Source organism: Bos javanicus, chromosome 2 (assembly GCF_032452875.1).
Source record: "Bos javanicus breed banteng chromosome 2, ARS-OSU_banteng_1.0, whole genome shotgun sequence".
In the NCBI taxonomy this organism is placed as follows: Eukaryota; Metazoa; Chordata; class Mammalia; order Artiodactyla; family Bovidae; genus Bos; species Bos javanicus.
The window spans coordinates 126581565-126604449 of record NC_083869.1 but is presented as its reverse complement, the minus strand read 5'-3'; the positions used below and the strand labels follow the sequence as shown (position 1 = coordinate 126604449).

At 46.1% G+C, this 22885-nt stretch overlaps 2 protein-coding genes across 6 annotated transcripts in view; both read left to right on the top strand.

Annotated features, from left to right (window-relative positions):
- The window catches only part of DHDDS (dehydrodolichyl diphosphate synthase subunit), a 38417-nt gene extending 28274 nt beyond the window's left edge, over positions 1-10143 (top strand). For 3 of the 5 annotated variants that reach the window (XM_061392391.1, XM_061392367.1, XM_061392372.1), the window contains one exon: positions 7866-10143. In XM_061392391.1, coding sequence (XP_061248375.1) covers positions 7866-8105 — 240 coding nt within the window. In that variant the 3' untranslated portion in view covers positions 8106-10143. The remainder of the gene's footprint in view (positions 1-7865) is intronic. The other 2 variants (XM_061392401.1, XM_061392380.1) reach the window with 1 other exon arrangement.
- A 1117-nt stretch (positions 10144-11260) lies between these two features.
- Positions 11261-14936, top strand: HMGN2 (high mobility group nucleosomal binding domain 2). Its single transcript, XM_061392414.1, has 6 exons — positions 11261-11499; positions 12523-12567; positions 12762-12791; positions 13123-13173; positions 13565-13660; positions 14078-14936. Exons 1-6 carry the CDS (start codon positions 11485-11487, stop codon positions 14111-14113), a joined length of 273 nt encoding a protein of 90 aa, XP_061248398.1. The 5' UTR covers positions 11261-11484; the 3' UTR covers positions 14114-14936.
- Positions 14937-22885: the final 7949 nt, after the last annotated feature.

Here is a 22885-nt window from a genome sequence, read left to right as displayed (position 1 = left end):
TCACTGAAGGAATTAGCCTAACAAAAGATTGTAGAAGTGGAAGTATGCAACATCCAAGACTCTTCCAGAGGGATTAAAAACAAAATAGCACTATCTTCCCATTGTATAAAGCTGTGTTCTACCAGTACTTGAAGTTCTGCTTTCGGTTTTGATCACTAGATCTTGAAACAGGTTTCATTAGGAGGGAGATTCACCTATATCTGATTAGGACTCTTCATCATAATGACAATGTGTATGCTGGTGGCAGCTAACTTATTGAGGGTCTGCTAAGGCACTTTGGTGTTTTCTTATTTAACCCTTCCAACAATCCAGCAGCTTTGGTGTCCTCATTGTTCAGATATGGAAACAGAGGGATACGGTAACTGTCTCAAAGTCACAGAATTTTAAGCCCAAAGCTGGTGATGCTTCTTGAGTCTGGAGAGTTAATGGCCAGGAGGAAATAAAGATATAAGTCGGGGCTTCTCAGTCCCCCTGGCATCGGGGACTCCTTGGAGAAACTGATGAAAGTCATAGACCATCTCCCTAGAAAAACTGCAAAGGTCACTCTAACACATGGCATCTTGCATAGAATTGCACGAATCACTGAAGCACGTAAACTACTTCTGGAGGTTCACATAACTCGTGAAATCTTTCCCTGAATCCCAAGTCCAGAACTCCTGGAATAAGTCAGTGAGATTATGTGCCTGATCATTTAGGCTCAGAATATGAGGAAACTGAAAGAGGAAGTTGAGTTCAATTGAAAGGAAAAACAGCAAAGTCTCAATTATCCACTGTCAGTGAGGAATGAATATCAGTTTTTCCACATGACCAAATCTCCCTTTAAGAACTAAAACTTCTTTATCCTTTTTTGATAGAGAACTTTCTGAAACATGTCCTGTGTGTAATTCATTGACACCTACTGTGTATTAGGCACTTGCTAATAATTATGATGATCAGAATAATCACATTCTACTGATGCTGATAGTGATGGTAGTGATCCCATCTTGAAGCACTTCATTGTCCAGGATGGCCTTGAAAGATGGGATTCTTTCTCTAAGCTAGAATACTTGACTCTAAGTCTGCAGACTCTAAGTCTGCAAATACTTGACTTTAGAATTTCTTGTTTATGGTCAGTGGCTAATTTTGACAGCATTTCTTCTTCCCTTCTCTTCCTGTTTCCAGTTTTAAATGAGCTACAGGTAAGAAAACCAGTCAACCAAGCTTGTTAGAATTATATCTGTAAAGAAAGAGTAAACTGGCCTTTCATGAAGCCCAGAGGATCTTGGTGTACGAGCTTTTGTGTATGGCTGTTCTTGTCTCTGGGCTTCCCTGGTGCTCAGATGGTAAAGAATCTACCTTCAGCGTGGGAGACCTGTGTTCAGTCCCTGGGTTGGGAAGATCCCTGGAGAAGGGAACGGCTGCCCACTCCAGTATTCTGGCCTGGAGAATTCCATGGACAGTGGAGCCTGGCAGGCTACAGTCCATGGGGTCACAAAGAATCAGACATGACTGAGTGACTTTCACATTACTGTCTCTAATTAGGAAGCTCAGAAGTCTTTTAGTAATTCAGATTTCTCAGATACTTTCCCACATGGCTATCAGAGGAATTACCTCAAGTTGCACTCATTCCGTTCAGTTCAATACAGTTCAGTCGCTCAGTCGTGTCCGACTCTTTGGGACTCCATGAACCGCAGCACGTCAGGCCTCCCTGTCCATCACCAACTCCCGGAGTTTACTCAAACTCATGTCCATTGAGTCGGTGATGCCATCCAACCATCTCATCCTCTGTCGTCCCCTTCTTCTCCCACCTTCAACCTTTCCCAGCATCAGGGTCTTTTCCAATGACTCAGCTCTTGCATCAGGTGGCCACAGCAAATGTCTCATTCTATACATGTCTGTTACCGAGCACCTGGTCTGAGTCAGACACTATGTCAGTATTCCACACAAGAGATTGAAGCAGTTAATTGGCCAGACAAGATCCCTACCTTCATGGAGATTATATTTTTACTTGAGGAGACAGATAATAAGTAAACAAATATATGCAATAAGGCAGTGAAGAAACAGAGTGTTGTCCTAGAAAGGAAGGAAGCAAGCAAGAGGTGCTGAGTGGAGCAGTCAAGGAAGGTCTTGATAAGCCATGATATTAAAGATGAGAAGTAGCAGACATGTAAAAATCTAAGGGAGAAGGATTATTCTCTGTAGAGGGAGCAGGAAGTGGAAGGATGCTACAGTTATATAGTTTAGGTCTTAGAAGAACAAAGAGGCCAGCATGCATGAAGAAGGATGTGAGATGAAGCTGGGTAGGAGTCAGGCCTCTGATCATTCATGGCCTTGTAGGCTATGGGGACACATCTGAAGACTTCTGATCAGAGGGAATGGCAGGATCTAATTTACATTTTGTATAATTCACTCAGGATTTTCACAGGGCAGGAGTCAGAGATCAAATTCCTAGAGTTGTCCAGGTGGGAGGATGTGGCCTCGAGGTGGGGTGGCGGCTGCAGAGAAGGGAAGGGCTGAGTGGACTGAGATGGAGGAAAAACAAACCTTAAAACAGAAACAAATGAAACTAAGTTGATAATACAACCTTCAGAGAAAGGGATTAATTCAAGTTACCTGAACATAGTTCTCTGATTATACATCTTCAGCAGTATATGTTCTAAGAATAATACAAACTGGAAAGCAAACTTAAACATCACTTAAGAGGTTTATCAGTGGTAGTTAATTATGTAATTCTGAAATTCTTTCATGCCTCTTGTAGGAGAAAACCAATGAGCATGAATATTAATGTTACTAGGAACCAAAACATTTAGGTTTTGGCCTGGGGAGTTGGGTGGATGGTTCTGCTGTTTTCTAGAATGGGGTGGAACATGTTTAAGGACAACCTTTAAGAGTTTCATTTGATACCTAAGAATCATAATTCCAGACATTTATTGAGTTCTTACCACGTGTCAGGCATCCTTTTACTTGATTCTACGTAGTTCTATAAGGTATATACTACTCTTAATTGCCTCCATTTTTAGAGTGAGGAGACCAAAGTAATAACAGATATTGACTGTCCTGAACTCTTTCTCAGCAGACCCCATGGGGGTTTTGGCCAGATTTCCTCTGCCCAGGAGCATTCATACTGTTTCTAGAAATCTTAGCACCTCAGCAGAAGCATTAGCAGTATAGTCCAGACTAAACATCCTGGCCAGTATGCTGTCAGACTAGAGAGCTGATCTTTCTGATATCCGCCTTGTATGTGTTCTGTATCCTCACCAAATTGGATTGTTCAGTTCCTTATTCTCATCCCCTTTGGTTTTCTGCCTCCACATCTGTGTTCTTGCCCCATCTCCCAAATTCTTACTGTTCAGTTTGAGCTTCTCTGTCTCTAAGCCCAGCCCAGTATGTCCTGATGCCCTGCAGGAAGCCAAGGTAGGGAGCTGGGTTCTTGACCTAGCTCACTGGGATGAGGGCAGGTGCTGGATGCTAATGGAAGCAGAGACTCAGCTACAAATTGTTGGAAGCTAGATCCTGGTATCTGAAGGGATCGTGAAAGTTTCCAGGTGGTCACCCTTCATCTTAGAGAATGGGGTCTAGCAAAGGGAAGCAATCTTGACGATGACACAGTAGGACAGAGAAAATCAGGGTGGGGAAGGGTTGGGCAGCAGTACAGAGCCACTGATTCTCAGTTACAAGCTGCATGGATGGTAGGTCCCCGGGGATCTTTTCTCAGCGATGAGGAGTAATAGTGTGGTCCACCTGATCTGTAATGATGTAGAGGGAGAAGATACAGGTTCCCACTAAACTTCCTTTGATGCATCTGTCAGAGGTTAAATACTAGGCTGGATCAATCAACCATTTTATTTCTAGTACTCTAAAGGTAGTCAATGTCTTCTCCTCAAGAGAAGTTAGAAAACTTCAGCTGTTATCTCAGACATTCCTGACTTTGAATCATAGTGCTTCCTACTGGCTATGTGACTGACTAGGCAATTACTTAACCCTTCAGAGAATCACTTTTCTCATCTGTAAAATGAGAGAAGTAATGATAATACCTGCCTCACAAGTTTGTGATCAGCCTTCAGTGAACTAATACACCAAGAGAACTGAGTGCAGTGGTGGAACAGAGTTCATTCTCAGAGACTCGTGGTCAGTAGAGTTCATCATGTTTGTCTCTGGGCCCTTCATTAGACTTCATCTGTCTCCAGAAAATCCACAGACACTTAGCACCCTGCTCATCCCGTCCCTAGGACAGTTCCCTTGGCACGGAGACTCTGGGTGCTCGTCAGAATATCATGTTACCAGCAGGAGGTGCTGTCTCAGCCCTCCGAAATGCATCCCACTTGCTACCAACCTGGGGAGATGGGGACTCAAGAGAGGACTTATTAGCTGGTGAATGTTTTGAAGCCCAAGACCTGTATCCTCTTTCCATGCCCTAGTGAAGTCAGTGGACCTGAGGATTTATGTACTGTGGAGGGGCCATTACATCTGGTTCCCTAATTCTGCTGAAGAGAGAACAAGAGCAGAGAGTCTTAATGCCCAGGAGAGGTTTATATTGATAGTTTAGAGTCCCATTTCTCAAAATGAGCTCCATGAAGCCCTTACACCAAGACCACAGAAGGTCTGTATAAGAAGTATCTACGGTAATTATTAACGCCCTCCCCCAATTGCTCCTTATACAGGGAGAGTAGACAGTATGGTCAGGGAGAGAGAAGTTGACCATTAGGACCTCCATTAGCCTAGATTTTCAGAGGCTGAGTACCTGAGAAGAACTTGGAACACCTTTGAGGCGGGGTAGTAGATCCAGACCATCTGGTTGCACAGAGGCATCCAGATGCAGGTCACTGGTTCCCCACTCCACCCCTAGAAAGTACAGCTTATCCAGAGGCACACAACACATGTCCTATAGATCTTTCAAGAAGTCACCTTAGTGGAAACCAAGGGAACTTTAACTCACTGTGTGACTTAGGCCAAGTCCCTCCCTAGCATGGTGTCATTGTCTGTACAGGAGAAGTATAGAGCTGATGGGCTTTCTGCTCTCCCCTGACTCTGTCATCCTAACAGTGAATTGCTGATTCCTGGCAAATTAGGGTCCAGACTCTGCCCGACTGCCACCTTTCTTCTCAACACTCAGTCTCGGGCTGCCATTTGGAAAAAGCCAGAGCAGTTTTAACCAGCTCCACATCTCCTGCCTCTGTGGCTGGCTGGCCTCGTCCTTTCTGTTTGGCTAGAACTTTGCCTACCTAGTCTCAAGCAGTGGTGACAGAAGAATAGCTACCTGTTAATAGCCAGGCACCAGATTGGGCATTCATTATCTCCTTTTTCTTCAAACCACCCAATGAAATGGATGTTATCATCCTCATTTTGCAGATGAAGAAATAGGCTTAGTGAGGTGAGGACATTCTTGGAACAGAAACTTCTCAGACCCCAATGTTCCAGGCAGACTCACTGGCCTAATCACCCTCTCTGATTTCATGAGTCTGCCCATTATTCCCCTGCCTAATATTCTCCTCCCCCATACACTCTACCTTTATCTGACTCTTTCCCATTGGTTAAATGGAGAAGGCAATGACACCCCACTCCAGTACTCTTGCCTGGACAATCCCATGGACTGAGGAGCCTGGTAGGCTGCAGTCTATGGGGTCACTAAGAGTTGGACACAACTGAGCGACTTCACTTTCACTTTCATGCATTGGAGAAGGAAATGGCAACCCACTCCAGTGTTCTTGCCTGGAGAATCCCAGGGATGGGGGAGCCTGGTGGGCTGCCATCTGTGGGGTCGCACAGAGTTGGACACGACTGAAGTGACTTAGCAGCAGCAGCAGCATTGGTTAAAGTTCATCTGGTTCTGCCTGCCCATGAGATTCCACTGCCCCTTGACCTTCATCAATCACAATTTCTTTCCTCTGAATTACTCAGCCCTTTCCCTTACCTTCCTGATGACCCTTACCGCATTCCACCAGTACTATGGCATTTGGGTACATCTCTGTGTTCTCAGCTTGTGAGCATATGGATTGTGGTGACTATAGCCTATGCACTTCTGAACCCCCAATAAGGTCCCACATGTGGGACCCAGGGTCCTCCCTGACCAAGGCCAGGAAGAAGCCCTTCTAGCAAGATGGAGACACTTAAGCAGCAACTTCTCAAACTTGTTTAGCCTTCATAGCACCACACGTGAGTTCGTTATCATAGCAGAAGAGTGCCCTTGAATGCCTTGGATCATTTAAGAGCCTGAGGGGGTATTTTCTAGATTTTTCATTTCTCATCTTTGTGGTGGTGGTGGTGTTTAGTTGCTGAGTCATGTCTGAATCTTTTGTGACCCCATGGACTATAGCCCTCCAAACTCCTCTGTCCATGGGATTTCCAAGGCAAGAATAGTGGAGTGGGTTGCCATTTCCTCCTCCAGGAGATCTTCCCAACCCAGGGATTGAACCCACATCTTCTGTGTCTCCTGCATTAGCAGATGGGTTCTTTACCACTGTGCCTTATTCATGCAATAAATCTTTATTGTTGAGAAGATACTAGAAAATCACTTCCCTACTCTGAATCTCCATGTCTATCTCCAGCAGATAGAAAATCCCTTCCTAGCTCTATTGTGAGGGTCAAGTGAGACAACAGGTGAAGTGCTTGTGTATGTGTAAGATATTCCTTAAAGGAGGAACACAGAGCAGTCCAGGTGTTCACAGGCTGAGTAGGACACAGACAGGTATCCAGATACCACAGTACGAGGTAGAGTGTGGTGGAGGGGCACCAAAGGTATAGTTGGCAGCAGGATGGGAGTTTCTCCAACATGGAATAGGACTGACAGGAGGAACTCTGAGGCTAAGGTTCTGCAGCCTGTTAGCAAGAGCAGAGAGCATCAGTAAGGCACAGCATGGCCTTGGTCCTGCTCCAAAAGGATTTTCGCCTCCGGTGCCAGGAACATCCTCCATGGCCTCCTGGGGGCATATGGTCAGTCTGTTGAACAGGTACAGGGTGCCCCAAGTGCCAGAAAGAAAGAGCCACAGTCTCTTTCCTCTAGGAGTTCATGGTTTGTCTGAAGACACAGTATGAGAAGTGCTGCCAAGGAATGTAATCACTTACCTGGTGTCAGAACTGATTCCAGGAGCCCGAGGGCTCTATGGAGCCTTCAATGGCTCCTTTTCTAACAGAAATGGTGGACTGTGGTCCTAATGCCTATTCTAGAGGCAGAATGCAGTAAGTGGCTTAGGAAAGCTGAACCTGCTCTCAGAATGTTCACAGGAGGGTCATTTGCTGAGCAGGTCAGCCTGGTCTCACATGAGAGGCAGTTCTGGATCCAAACCCTGAAAGGTAACTTAGGAAGTTGGGAAGATGACCCCCTCAGAGTGCCTGGGGAACCAAAAGAAATGACCCAATGGATATGCCCCAGGCAGGAATAGAACCTTCCTTGCATCGGAGAATAGGCAATAATAACTTGTAAAATTGCTATTTCTGTTTGAGAGCCTGCTAATATGCTGGAGGGGTTTTGCATATATTATCTCTAATCCTTAAAACCATTCTTCAAGATAGGCACAACCCCCACTTTACAGATGAAGAAATGAGGTTAGGAGAGGATTTGTCCAAAGCCACAAAGCTAGGTGGTGGGAGAACCAGAAGTCAGACCCAAATTTGCTGGTTTCCTTCCAAGTACACACCTGAGAAGAATTTCGAGAAATACAGAAGCTCACCCCAAAGAGACCAACATGGATCCAGAACTGGAGCACCCTGCCTGTACAATGTGGGCACCACCCATTGCATACCTATTCCCAGATCTTTCCAAATGTGATCCAAAAGCCCTACTGTTCCACTTAACTTGGCCAGTCCTGTGCCCCACCCCCACCTCCTCCATTCCAATTCCACCCAAACCTAAAGATGATTTCCCCACCCCAAACCCTGCTTTTCTCTAGCAGAAGGCCCGAGACATGTATGCAGAGGAGCGGAAGAGGCAGCAGCTGGAGAGGGACCAGGCTGCAGTGACAGAGCAGCTGCTGCAAGAGGGGCTCCCGGCCAGTGGGGACCCCCAGCTCCGACGGACACGCTTGCACAAACTCTCAGCCAGACGGGAAGAGCGGGTCCAGGGCTTCCTGCAAGCCTTGGAACTCAAGCGGGCTGACTGGCTGGCACATCTGGGCACTGCATCAACCTGAGTGAGGCTGGCCTCCTGCCACTTTGCCCTACCCTTGGCCTCCAGGGCCCCACTCCCCTTTCTTTTCTTGGCAAAAGGCACCTCCCTCCTGATGGATGAATTGTGTTCCTTGGCTTAGCAAGGAAGCCCGAGGCTAGGTCTGCTGGCCAAATATCTATGGGCCACCTGGGACAGTGCCGCTGGGGAGAGGGATGGGGGTGAGTCTCAAGTACCCTGAGCCCAGCTGTGATCACCGTAGGTCTGGGGAGCAGAGGGCCCCAGCTCTTCCATCTTTGCCACCTCTACCTGTACTTCTAGGTGCATTTTGGTTTTCCACCAGCACATCCTTCAACACACAAAATTTGGGGGAAGAGGTCTCCCACAAACCTTGGCCCTTTACCCATCCATCTTAGCCATCACAAAAGATGTGGCCCCACCATGGATTTGCTGGTAAAGAGCTAATAGATGGCCAGCATGATTTAGGCAAAGGGGAGGCAGAGACAGAAAATTTGCCCATCTGCTGCTCCTCCTCCTTGGCTCTCCACCTGGGATTTGCTATTGAATCTTACCCCCTCCCACCACGCTGGGCTGATTGCTCACTGAAAGGCTCAGCGCCCCCAATGGTGCGAGGAAGCCAGGCGGGTGATTACAATCCAATTACCTATTGTCGACTCAGCCCACACAAGCTTTTCTCCTCCTCTTGCAGGGCATGGGGCCAGGCTCCACTCCCCAATGAGACGGGCCCCCTCCATTGCCACAGGGTAACAGAAGAGCCTGTAGGCCCTGGTGAGTCTAATCTAGCACAGGCCGCCTCCCATGGATCACATGAGGACCAAGAGCACAGAAAGCAGCCCATCTCCCAACTGACTGCCTCCTGCCCTCAGCATCTCAGACAATGCTTCCCACCTCCACAGCCTTTGAGGCTTTTCTCAGCTTTTGACCTGGCCCCCTCAGTAGGCTGTGAGATGATTTAGTCTCAGCATGGCAGAGTCTCAGCTTGTGAGGGCCAAGGTTGCCCAGCAGGGAGAAGAGGGCCAAGTCAAGGGTTGTGTCCTTTCCCTTACCTCTCCCTGCCAGGCCTGGCTACAGAGCTGCTGAGAGGATTAGTGCCTTTGAAGAGCTGTCTGTCTGAGCAACTCCATGCTTCAGGTGCCCCACAGCAGCAAGCACCAGCGGGTAGTACCAACCAAACGCTGTGTCTTCCCATTTTACTTTCTGCAAACTATTTCCCCAGCACCTCCCTCTAGGGGAGAGGTGGGGTCTTGCAAGCAGTGCTAAGAACATATTCTTTAAAACCCCTAACTTCCTTGTATTCCAATCGTCTCCCCTTTCTGTGCCTGGATACCTGGCACAAGAGACCCCTTGGCCATCATCACTGCTCCCAGAATCAGGCATGAATGCCAGACACTGTGATGGAAAAGCCAATCAGTGCACCCTTTGGCAAGTCCCCCACACACACCTGGCACTCCCCACTACCAATGGCTGGCACAGGGTTCCCAGAGAGCAGGTGCTGTACATTTTCCAGCTTTACAATGAGGCTGTTGACAGCCTTAATTAGGGAGGCATGAATTATGCGGCTATAAAGGCAGAGCCCTACAATTAAGGCGGGAAAGAGGGGCTGGAGACAGCAAATGGAATCTGCCCTGTGAGCATGGTAGTTGAGTCCTTGTCTCCTTTCTGGGTCTGACTTTCCCTAACGTGATCAGGGGTACCGCAGAGGTGATTAATGGGCAGGTATCTCTCCGGCCTGAGGTCCTGTATTCTGGGAGAGGTACACGGGGTGGGGGAGGGGCGAGTGGCTGCCTCGGGAGGCACGGGAGAGGTGAAAAGCAGCTGAGGGATCACGGATGCTTTGAACCGGGCTGCAAATAGTTGATACGAAGTCACCGTGATTGCTTTCGACCGGTATGATTTGTACAAACCAGCTCAACCCTTGCCTCAAGAAACTCGGTGCGACCTATTTAAATGTCCTCCCACCTGTGAGCCAACCCCCCCCCCCCAACTTGAGGATATTTATCGTGTTGTGTTCTCTTGGGTGTCAAATAGAATTTTAAAAATTCTTTCTTAGAGGTAAAACTTGTTTGCGAGGGCAACAGAAGACCGCGTTTTGCTGCAGCAATTGTCCACCTCCCTCAGGTGCACTCGGCCACTTCCAGGATCCCTAGCTTTGGGGGCGGAGGGCGGGGAGCCACTGGAAGAGCCCTTTTGCCATCGCAACACCTGTTCTCTACTTGTTCCCTAATCCCTGGACGCTTTCCTCCACCCTCCTTTTCCTCGCGCAAGTGAAAGGAAGCCAGCCTGCCAGTGTGGAAGGAGGGATTTCGCCAGCTGCGTTAGCAGCGCCCAGGCTTGGTGGCCGCGTCGGGTGGGGGCAGCTGAGCTTGATGTCTCCGAAGCGGGTGGAGCTTAGGGGGAGGGGAATGCTAGTAGGCCGCCTTGGCGGCCACTCTCCATCATTCGGTGGCGGGGTTCTGAGGTCCGGGAATACAAGGACCTAAGGGAGCCCAGCCGCCCGACAGGCTTCGGGGGGCGGTGGCGGGGGGGTGGCTTTGTTGGTATTTGGGGAGGCGGCTGAGCAACGGGTGCTGAAAGGACAGCTCCTACCTGCCCCACTGCACCCGAAAGGCACCTCTACGCATAAAGTCTCCCCGCTGGATCCTCCACCCCACCTCGAGCGGTCCGCCTTCCAGGTGAGGTGCACGAAAGGCTTCCTCTGAGTGGCAGCTTAGAAGGATGCACGTCCGGCTGCGCCAAGCTGGCTTCCCGGCTGTTTCCCCACTTCAGGCGTCAGCCTCGGCCCTGGGAACTGCAGCCCATGCCTCCAAGCCGCGCGCTTCCTCCCGCCTCCGGCGGAGAAGGGCAGTGCGGCCAGGCCTAGCAAACCCTTCTTCTGGGGCCCCCAGCGGGAACAGGAAGGAAAGCGGCTGAGATGCGCCCTAAGTGTCGCACGGCTTGGAGAAGTGGGTAGCTCGGTTGCATAAGGTGGAAGGAACTTGGTAGTTTGCAAAAGCCAAGCTCTTGGCGGGAGCCGAAACCCAGAGCCCGCCGACTCACACCACAACCACCCCCCCCCCCATTTACTGCCTTCGACGCGCGCCTCCCCCACTGCGCCCCCACCCCCTCGGCGCGCCGCCGTCTCGCGCGCCCTACCCCCCCATACTCCCTCCAGAGGAGGTGAGTTTAAACCCCGCCCACGTGACCCCAGCTGGGCCAATGAGCGGCGGCGGGAGGTGAAATCCGGTTCTAACCGGTCCGGGGCTCCCAGCGCTATAAAAACTTTATAAACCCCCCGGAGCCCGAGCAGTGTGAAGAAGAGGCGAGAGCGACCCCTGGATCGACTTAAAGCCCGCGCGCCACTGCATCCCCGTGTCCAGCTCCTACGTCCCGCCGCCGCAGCCACCATGCCCAAGAGAAAGGTACGTGGCGCGAGGGCCCCAGGCGCTGGGCCGCCGCCGCCGCCGCCACTACCACCACCGTCAGTGCTGCTCCGCCGCTCTCCTCGGCTTCGGGGCGCGCGAGCCGGCTACGATGCTGGAGCAGGCTCAGCCGCCCGGCGCAGCGTCTCAAGGCGGTGTCAGGCGGCCCCAGGCTACCCTGCGCGGTTCGTCTGCCCGCGGGCGCCAGAGGCCATATTGGAGGAGCGGCGGCCGCGGCGGGAGGAGCCATGTTGGCGGCTGTTTATCCCGCTCCCCTCGGGCTCGACGTGCCCTCCCCCCATGGCTAAGCTCTCCCTCCCTCCTCCCGTCCCTTCCCCGCGGGCGGGCAATTCAAACCCGAAAGGGCGGGAAGGCGGCGTTCTGGGTTGGCGGGCGGGGGGAACGCGCTGCCGCCAAAAAACCGCCGCCGTGAGGGGGCGGGACCCTCCCTCCTGGGGGCGGGGCTTCGATGCGGCCCCGCCTCCACCCGCGCACCGCCCACGGCCCCAGCGCACGAGACTCGGCGCCGGTGCGCGCCGCTGCCGCCCACGGGTTCCCCCCCTCAGCTGCGTGCGCCTGCCGTCTCCCGCCCTCGACGGCTGCCATGGCAACGGCGCTTGGGCCCCGCCCCCGGAGGGGTTTGTTTGCTCCCTGTGCAGCTGTTGCTTCTGCCTGGCGCGGCGGCGCGGGCCGCACTTCGCGCGCCTAGCTCCAGGTTTCCCCGCGTTTTCCCAGGCTGATTGGGGCTCTTACGCTCGCTGTCTAAGCGCGGTTCGAGCCTGCTCGGGCGTGCAGCTTGACACAAAAGGTCACTCCTAGAGCTTTCTAAGCACTTGGAGGATTTGCAGAGGAGCTGGAGATGCTACAAACTGACGATTTGTATGTCCTGGAAAAAGTTGTGTACAAGATTCCCATTGATCCCCCCATCCCCGGGACTTAAGTTTACTGAATCATTAAGAATTGCTTCAGAAGCTGCAACTTTCTTAGCTTTTGCTTGTTTTTTTTTTTTTTTTTTCTTTTTAGGCTGAAGGGGATGCTAAAGGAGATAAAGCCAAGGTGAAGGACGAAGTAAGTCTTTCTACTTTTGGAATCTCACAAAGCTTTGGGCCCCTTCAGTGGAGCCCAAACCATATCCTTAGTCCTGAATTCACCTCAGTAAGCTCTCTTTAGTCTGTGGAGTCCAGAACAACTTAGCTCCAAAGCTTATGTTTTTAAGTGCTTCCACTGCCCTATTTGTAACTTTTTTCCTTTTTTTTTAATAGCCACAGAGAAGATCTGCAAGATTATCTGCTGTAAGTGTGACTGCCTCTAAACTTTCATGTTATTCCCTGAAACTAAAAAGTGCTGGAAAACAATTCCCTTTACTTCCCATGAGTTACAGTTAGTCTCTTGCCCATTGGAGTTTGCTCGTTGTGAAATTGTGTTGACTGTAGCTAAAGTGGGACACTTCTGAGTGTTGTTTGAGTGGGTTTCTAAAGATAAGTTCTAATACAAAGCCCACTGCAAACTTTACAAAGCTGGAGAAACTTCTATGCCAGTGATACTGTGGTTTGGTTGTGGGGTGGTTTTCTTTGGTCTATTGTACTAATGTTTTCTGCTTTCTTTCTCTCCCCCAAATAAAAGAAACCTGCTCCTCCAAAGCCAGAACCCAAGCCTAAAAAGGCCCCTGCAAAGGTGAGCAAGATGGTGAGACAAACATTGCTTATAGGATTTATGCAAAAGTCTGAATAGTTGTCTCATGTTGCTGACAGGGAGACCTGCTATAAACAAATTCTTTTGTTGACACAAAGTTGAGATTTCACAAAGTTACTAGGGCTGGTCCTTAACCAAAACCTCTGTCTTCAGTTTACAGCAAATTCTGCACTTGGGTATTAAAACACCCAAGTGTTTAAACTGTTTTATTCTATTATTTGCACCTGAAAGATTCTGTATATTGAAGACCACAATTGGTTTTGTTTGTCAATGGGGGAGGCATTTGTCTTATATTTGATAAAGCAGACTGTATCCTGGTGATATGAAATGAGGAGAAACAGCTTTTTTTTTTCCCCCTCCCTCCCCTTTTTAGAAGGGAGAGAAGGTACCCAAAGGGAAAAAGGGGAAAGCTGATGCTGGCAAGGATGGGAATAACCCTGCAGAAAATGGAGATGCCAAAACAGACCAGGTACAACTACTATTTTCACTTTCTTTAGGTCTCCTCTTTCAGTTACTGATCCCAAAAGCTTTTATGGCCTTTTTCTTGCATCTGCATCACTCCCCAAATGTCCCTTTTAATCCAGAGTTTGCTTGTGGTTTTTTCCCCCCTGTGAATTTAATGTGGATTCCTGAAGTCTCTGCCATCCAGTATATGAGAGCCTTGTGCTTGGCTTAAGCGTCACACTCCTGCTACACCATGGTTTTCAAGTGGGGAGTCACCTCAGACCTTGTCATGCTGATGTGTCCCCTTCCCCAATTTCACAGTAAGATCCAGAGGGGAAGTGACTTAGTAAAGTTACCTACTAAGTCGTTTTAAAGAGAAGTACAGAGTCTCTAAGATAGTTTCCAAGTCTGCTTATTGTATTCTTCTGTCCTTTTCTTGCAGGCACAGAAAGCTGAAGGTGCTGGAGATGCCAAGTGAAGTGTGTGCATTTTTGATAACTGTGTACTTCTGGTGACTGTACAGTTTGAAATACTATTTTTTATCAAGTTTTATAAAAATGCAGAATTTTGTTTTACTTTTTTTTTTTTTTAAGCTATGTTGTTAGCACACAGAACACTTCATTGTTGTTTTTTGGGGGAAGGGCACGTCACTAACAGAATGTCTCCGAAGCTGAATTGACGTGGGGGAAAAATACCTTTCCCGTCTAGTTTTGAGAGACTTCCTCTTGGTTCCCAGGAAGGAGGGATTCCTTGGTGTTGACACACATGAGCCACCGTGGCACAAACGCCTTGTGGTGTGGGGAACTAAACTTTAGTTTTCATGTCCTCTTCTCCCTCTCCACCTCAGCACAGACTTGACTCCCCTAACCCAGAGACCTGTTGGAACCTGAACCCCGTGCCCCCCCAAAATTGATGACCAGTATGTCAGGCAATCTGGACTTTCTAGTGTCACCATTGAGATGGCGTCCTTCAAAAGAGCAGCGGTTCCTTTTTTAGACTGTGGCTCCTCAGAGTGACACTTCTGCCATTTTCATTTCCATTTCCTGAAAGTCAGGGTCGGCTTGTGAAAAGTTGTTAAACAACATGCTAAATGTGAAATGTCAACCCTCACTCTAAACTTTCCCTGTTCAGAGCATCACATGAAGATTTCATTGGGTTTTATAGTGGCTTTCTGATTTTGGTAGTCCATTGAAAAAGGGAGTTTGAAAGTTGTATACTGTTAACGATTGTCTGCCCATGTCCTGCCTGAAATACCATGATTGTTTATGAAAAGTATCTTTAATAAAGCTGGATACAGTTTGGCTTGGAATGCTGCTTTTAATCTTTTCCCAGGAGTGGGGGAGCCTGGTTTCTCCCAAGTCTCTTGGGACAGGATGCATTCTGGTGTGAGGTGTAGAGGCTCCATGTACAGTCGATCTTTATGGTCCATCTATAGAACACAGTGCTGCATGGAGTTGGGAAAGATCCCAGGAGCAGACTGCTGGTGAGGCTGGGAGCAGAGAAGTGGTTTCTGTACTTGGTTATACCTGAAGTGTATCTTTAAATGCAGGTATCTGGTAGGTCTGATGTTTTGGCCTGGTAGGTGACAGTAAAAGAGCCTTTCCACTTCACTCGCATTTAAGGTCTCTGTAAAGTTAGCAGCTTAATAGATGCAGCTATATATTCCTTAAGCACACCAAAGGAAGTGCTTTGGTGTCTACACAGTTGGCCATAGGATGTGTAAGGCAGATGGCACCCTGCTCTTGAGAAGTGATTATAAATTCTTGTCCTTGCTGGTGAAGTATTCTAGCTCCACAAACAAAGATGTTAGTGGGGACTTTACTCATTGCTTTAGCTTGAAAACCCTTCAGAGAAACCCTTTCTTTTAGAAAAATAGCAAGAACTCATCTGTTAGAAAATCAAACTTGTAATAAATTGACAGTTGCAATTTGAATTTGCTTTCACAGGTCATCTCTTATTTGAGGGGAGTTAACGTATTGGGTTGGCCAAAAATTTGAAAGTGTTTATGGAAAAACTTCTTGGCCAGCCCAATACTTTTTTTTTTTTTTTAAACCTTATGTTACTTTATCCCTTTAATCAAAAAGGTAGAGCTTTCATATGGGTTAAGCTCTTTGTTGGTAACTTTTCTATTGTCTCTGACCTTCAATTTTGAGACAATTGTGTAATCCAAGTGTTAACACCCTTTTTACTAATGGGGAAATAGATGAAGAAACTTGTTCAAGGTTATATGTACATCTAAGGAGTAGCAAAGTCCTGGTTCAAACCCCCGACTTTAGTGAAAAATAATTTCCAAGTTCGACTTGTACTAGGGGCACTATCAGGAGAAGGTATACTTTGCCCACTTGGGCAGTTTCAGGCATTTGCCTCCATTATTGCTGAAATAGTTCTAGGGTGTTGGTGGTTAATTTTTATTCAGGGATGGTGTCATTTTCCAGAGTGGAGCCTGTTACAACTGTTAAGAGTCGGGGTATGGCAACTTGTTATTGCACAGAAGTTGCAGGATTTGAGAAAGCCACAGTTAAGGTTACCTTATCAGTATTTGTTAAGAGTTCACATTGTTGAGACCTGTTGAGACATAGACCAGGCTAGGAGTTTGGTCACTTTCTGTCCTTTACTCTTTGGGTCAGTCCTGTGTAGATGTTATCCCCATTTTATAGTTAAGTGATTCAGAGGTGAAGTGACTGGCTTAGATTATATTCAGTAACCATCTTTTTCTCTTACCTAGAAAATAGGATGAGGAAGGTGAGCTTGAATTTTTTTTTTCCTTCCTGGAAAATATTTACTGACTTGACTGACTGTGGAGCATGAGAGTGCCTGGGTTTACAAATCAAGAAAGTAGATGTGAAAACCTTGTAAGGACATTTAAGACAATCCTACAGCTTGATCAGTGGCAGTCCTGACCTGAACATCTTATAAAAACATTCCCTTCCCCGTGCCCTGTCTCCAAGCCCAATTGGGAAGAGTTGCCAGTAACCTGCCTTGGGCTGCTTTCTTGACTCTTTAAAAAAGAAAAAAAAAAAAAAATCAAATGCCTTAAACAGGAGGATTTCTGTCCCTAAGAAAACTCCTGGCTTAGAGTGGTTTCTAAGAACCCAGGTGGTTCTTTCCAGCTTTTCTGCCCTAAGAGTGTGGTCCACCCACCACCCCTCCCCAGTGAGCTGCTGCAGACCTCGGCTTCACACCCGTGTGCAGAGGCAGAAGATGGTTTGTTTTTTTCTTCTTAAGAATAATGAATTATTTCACAGATGTGCCTCAGTAGCTTGAGTCTAATTGGGCAAAAGTAGATCACCTGCTCACACTTAAGCCAGTCATAGCAAGAGGGATGGAACCACAGAATCTGTTGAGGATTCAGCCAGAATTACTGAAATTAAATAGGGTAGAGATGATAACAGAAGAACTGAGTGGATAATCACCACTACACTCCAGTCCTGTGATGTGTCCAGGCCTCACCTTGCCAGGCTTGACCGCAGCATTTAGTATTGCTGAGCACAGGCCCCCGACCTTATTTCAAAGTGGGAAAAAATTCACCCCGTAAATTCCACCATTTTAACACATAATTGAGTGGTTTTAAAATATTCACAAGTTTATACCACAGTTTCCACTATGCAGAATATTTTTAGCACTCCAGAGAAACCTCATAGCTATTAGCAGTCATTCCCCGTTCCCCTTCCCACCAACCCTAGGCAACTGCTAATCCCCATTGTCTTAATTTTTTAAATTTTTATTGAAGTAGAGTTGTTCCACATTGTCTTTAGTTTAGCCAATCAAAGACATTCTATCTAAATGAAGTCTTGGAATACATAGTCTTGTGACTGGCTGATCTCACTAAGCATGTGCATGCAGGTATTTCATTCCTCCTATTGCCAGGTGTCCATCGGATGGATGATAAACCGTATTTTATCCATTGATGAGTTGGGCATTCAGGTTTCCTTTTTTGGCTATTATGAATACTGTTTAAAATATTGTATACAAGTTTTTTGTATGGACATGTATTCAGATTGGGGCATATGGTATCTCTTAGGTTTACCTTTTTGAGGAACCAACAGTTTTCCATAGCAGCCGTGCCATTTTACATTCCCACCAGTGATAAATGAAGGTTCCATTTTCCCCACGTCCTCACCAACGCGTATTGTTTTATTATAGGCATCCTGGTGGGTATGAAGTGATGTTTCATTGTGGTATTGACTTACGTTTCCCTTATGATTCGGACGTTGAGCATCTTTTCACATGCGTCGGCCATTTGTATACCTTTTTTTATTTTGGCCAAGGGCTTACAGGATCCTAGTTTCCCAACTAGGGGTTGAATGTATGCCTCCTGCAATAGAAGCACAGGAGTTTTAACCACTGGAATGCCAGGAAATTTATTTATTTATTGAGAAATGTTTATTTAGATCCTTTGCCCATTTTTAATTGAGTTATCTACTGTTGAGGTGCAGGGGTTCTTTATATATTCTGCATACTACATTCTCATCAGGTATATGATTTGCAAGGACTCCCATCTTGTGGGATTATATTTTTTTGTCCTGTGACTATAGCAGTCTTTATATGTGAAATTCAAGAAAGAAACAGCTGTGTTCCAAAGCAGACTCTCAGGTCCAAAAAATGAAGGTATTTTTTGAACTGCCGCCTTCACTCCAAAGCCCATCCATCTTGGCATCCAAAGATTAAGGACACGTTCTGCTTAGCTATTTAATAGAGTGGCAAGCTCTGCACCACTGACGCCACAGGGCAGTTGCCTATGAAACGACGTCTGCCGCGGGGCCCCAGCTTCACTTTCTCACATTTATCATCTTCGTCTGGGAGAGCGGTTGTCTGAGCATCCCTCTAGACTGTGCTCATGCTGTGCTGCCAAGGCTATGCTGGCAGGGCAAGAGCAGGCATGGCTTCAGACTCCAAGAGGAACGGCTTTTCAAAGCTATAGTTACTTTTGGCAGCAATGTCATAGTACTGAAGATTCTTTCTGGGGAAGACAGTTGACTTTGCCTTAATCTTTCTGTCCTTAACATCTACTTCGTTGCCACACAACACAATGGGGATGTTCTCACACTCGTACCAGATCTCTATGCCAGTTAGGCACATTGTTGTATGTAACTCTCAATTCAACATCAAACATCCAGACGGCACACTGAGCCTTGGATATAATAGTCATCTCTCAGTCCACCAAATTTCTCCTAATCAACTGTATCACATAATGTTGAATTTAATAGGTCCTCTGTTGGTATGGAACTCAAGGAGATGGCCCTCAACACCCAAGGTGGTGGTGGTGGTTTAGTCGCTAAGTCGTGTCAAAATCTTGTGACCCTATGGACAGAGGAGCCTGGCAGGCTACAGTCCGTGGGATTTTCCAGGCAAGAATACTGGAGTGGGTTGCCATTTCCAAGGTGGCTACATAATCTCAGAGTCACCAGTCAGATGTTTTACCAGTTTAGTTTTTTCTAGTACCACCATCACCAGGCAATACAAGCTACTTGGAACTGAACTTGGGGTTCTCCTTGGTCAGCCATCGTGGTCTTATTTCCGGAAGTGTCTCCATGCCCATCTGACTGAGGGGCGGGTTTTATTGTTTAATAGTTGTGTTTTGGTTGGTTGTGATAAATCCATTGCCTAGTTCAAGGTCATAAAGATTTACATTTAACATTTTTATAAAAGTTTTAAATAATTTTAGTTCTTAAATTTAGCTCTGAACCGTTTGAGTTACTTTTTTGTATGTTGTGAGATCTAAGCATTCCTCCTTTTAAAAGCTGTTCTAGACCTCTTCCTGGGCCTTCCCATTTTCTAAGACACCGTTTATCCATGTCTTTGCCTTATGACCACTCAGACTCCTTTGAGACCCTCTTTTCTACAGTTTCTCCTAGTAATGTTATCCAGTGACTCCCATTTTCATCTTCCACATCTCTGGAGTTTAGTGTTCCACCATTGCACAGATTCTCCTGTGCAGTCCCATCTAGACATACCACAGACACCCCAAGTTAAGCATGACTCACATGGAGTTCATCTTGCTCACAAACTGACCTCCCTGGCTTGTCTCAGGTCTGGTAAAAGCACCATACCCATTCCATCCCTCAAACTGTCCTGAAGTTTAGCCCAGATACCCTGCTCCCTCTCCATCATCACACATTTCCAGTGAGTGCGGAAATCATGGAGACCTTTGGGGAAAACTTTTTTCATATTTTTGTCATGAAAAATTTTAAACGTGCAAAAGTAAAATAATGTAACAAACCCCAGTGTACCTATCACATTGTACAGTTGCTAAGTCTTGTCCGACTCTGCAACCCCATGGACTGTGGCATGTCAGGCTTCCCTGTCCTTCACCATCTCAGAGTTTGCTCAAACTTATGTGCATTGAGTCAGTGATACCATCCAACCATCTAATCCTCTGGTGCCCCCTTCTGCCCTCTAATCTTTCCCATCATCAGGGTCTTTTCCAATGAGCTGGCTCTTTGCATCAGGTAGCCAAAGTATTGGAGCTTCAGCACCAGTCCTTCCAATGAATATTCAGGACTATTTTCCTTTAGGATTGACTGGTTTGATTTTCTTGCTGTCCAAGGGACTCTCAAGAGTCTTCTCCAGCCTCCAAAGTTCGAAAGCATCAATTCTTCGGTGCTCAGCTTTCTTTATGATCCAACTCTCACATCTGTACATGACTACTGGGAAAACCATAGCTCTGAGTGTACAGACATTTGTTGACAAAGTAATGTCTCTGCTTTTTAATACACTGTCTAGGTTTGTCATAGATTTTCTTCCAAAGAGCAAGTGTCTTTTAATTTCATGGCTGCAGTCACTATCTGCAGTGATTTTTTAGCCCCCCAAAATGATGTCTCTCACTGTTCCCATTGTTTCCTCATCTATTTGCCATGAAGTGATGGGACTGGATGCCATGATCTTAGTTTTTTGAAGGTTGAGTTTTAAGCCAGCTTTTTCACTCTCTGACTTTAATCAAGAGGCTTTTTAGTTGTTCTTCACTTTCTGCCATAAAGGTGGTGTCATCTGCATATCTGAGGTAATTGATATTTCTCCCAGCAATCTTGATTCCAGCTTGTGCTCCAGCCTGGCATTTCTCATGGTGTACTCTGCATATAAGTTAAATAAGCAGGGTGACAATATACAGCCTTGACAAACTCCTTTCCCAATTTGGAACCAGTCCGTTGTTCCATGTCCAGTTCTAACTTGCTTCTTGATCTGCACACAGATTTCTCAGGAGGCAGGTCAGGTGGTCTGGTTCCCATCTCAGAATTTTCCACAGTTTGTTGTGATCACACAGTCAAAGGCTTTAGCATAGTCAGTGAAACAGAAGTAGATGTTTTTCTGGAATTCTCTGGCTTTTTCTATGATCCAATGGATGTTGGCAATTTGAGCTCTGATTCCTCTGCGTTTTTCTAAATTCAGCTTGTATATCTGGAAGTTCTCAGTTCATATACTGTTGAAACCTAGCTTGAAGGATTTTAAGTATTACGTTGCTAGCATGTTAAATGAGTACAACTGAGTGGTAGTTTGAGCATTCTTTGGCATTGCCTTTCTTTGGGATTGGAATGAAAACTGACCTTTTCCAGTCCTGTGGCCACTGCTGAGTTTTCCAAATTTGCCGGCATGTTGAACGCAGCACTTTAACGGCATCATCTTTTGGGATTTGAAGTGGCTCAGCTGGAATTCCATCACCTCCAGCACCTTTGTAGTAATGCTTCCTTTGACCCACTTGACTTCACACTCCAGGATGTCTGGCTCTTAAGTGAGTGAGGACACCATTGTGGTTATCTGGGTCATTAAGACCTTTTTTTATACAGTTCTTCTGCATATTCTTGCCACCTCTTCTTTTTATTTATTTATTTATTTATTTTTTACCACCTCTTCTTATATCTTCTGCTTCTATTAGGTCCATACCATTTCTGTCCTTTATTGTGCCTATCTTTGCATGAAATGTTCCCTTGGTATCCCTAATTTTCTTCAAGAGATCCCTAGTCTTTCCCATTCTATTGTTTTCCTTTGTTTCTTTGCATTGTTCACTTAATAAGTGAAAAGAAATACCTGTCCCATAGCTTCAGTAACTATCAGCTCATACATGGCCAGTCTTGATTTAATACCACTGTCTACTTATTCCTCTTAACCATACATAGCCTGACATCATATTTCATCCAAAAATACTTCAGTATATATGGATATGAACTTTTTAAGATACACGATCATAACAGCATATCAAAAACATGAATTCCTTAATGTTATGAAATACTAAAGTACTCAAATTTCTATGTCTTTATTTTTCACAAATTCATTTATTTGAAAATCCAAACAGGGTTTTATATTAAAGTTGGCATATTCCTTGAAGTCTTTTTGAGCTGGTAGGTTCCTCTCCATCTCTTTCCCATTCTGGCTTTTGCTAAAGTGTCATTTAACAGGTTTCTTTACCCTTTGTATTTCCTGTTAATTAGGAATAGACCTGGAAGAGTGAGTGAATTCAGATTTAATGGCAAGAAAACCTCACAGATAGTGTTGTGTGTTTTCATCAAAGATGCGTCATGTCTGATTGTCTCTTTTTCTGTGTTGCAGCCATTGAAGCTCAGTGCTTAGATTGCTTATCGAAGCAATAAGCTCAGTGCTTATCCAAGTTTGCAACATGGTGATACCACCTTTTCACCATTCCTTTCCTTACAATACCTGAAATACCACTATAAACGGAAACTTGTCTACATTACTGTTCATATTGGAAAGAGGAAAAGCGTCCAGATTTTTTGCCAGTTTTCTAAATAATGAGTTGGTTTACTGGCACCCTCCAAAAGTGACAAGTAGGCTGTGTTTCTTTTTATTATTATTGTTAGTATCATAGTTACTGAATTAAATAAATTTTATGTGTTTCAGTTCATTGCAGTTATTAAACATCAGTGATGCTTTAATTGTCCTTAATTTTGTCCAGTGGCCGTCTCTTCAAGTTGGCTCCCAAGTCCTTTTGATACAACTCTTTTGATAGTAATATTTGGTAACTTCTTCGCTATCTAGTATGATAAGATGTTCCAAACATATCCTGTTCATTTTCTGCTCCAGACCTGGAGTCAGTTATTTTTAGGGGGATAGAACAAAACAACAAAATCCATTGTTCTTTTTAGTGATGAGAGGTAAATCTAGGCTCTAGAAGGCCCATTGCTGCTGTTTTGGTCATTGTTTCTAGGCCTTTTTAGGGCACAAAGCTAGGATACATAGTTTAAGATAAAACACACAGATACTTCTGTTCAAATTCAAGACTTCAGAGTATTTTGTTTTT

Excerpts from the sequence above, each read along its gene's own strand:
- HMGN2 (XM_061392414.1), top strand. Across the intron at positions 13,174-13,564 it reads CTAAAAAGGCCCCTGCAAAG|AAGGGAGAGAAGGTACCCAA; the intron begins GTGAGCAAGATG and ends TCCCCTTTTTAG. Across the intron at positions 13,661-14,077 it reads GAGATGCCAAAACAGACCAG|GCACAGAAAGCTGAAGGTGC; the intron begins GTACAACTACTA and ends CTTTTCTTGCAG.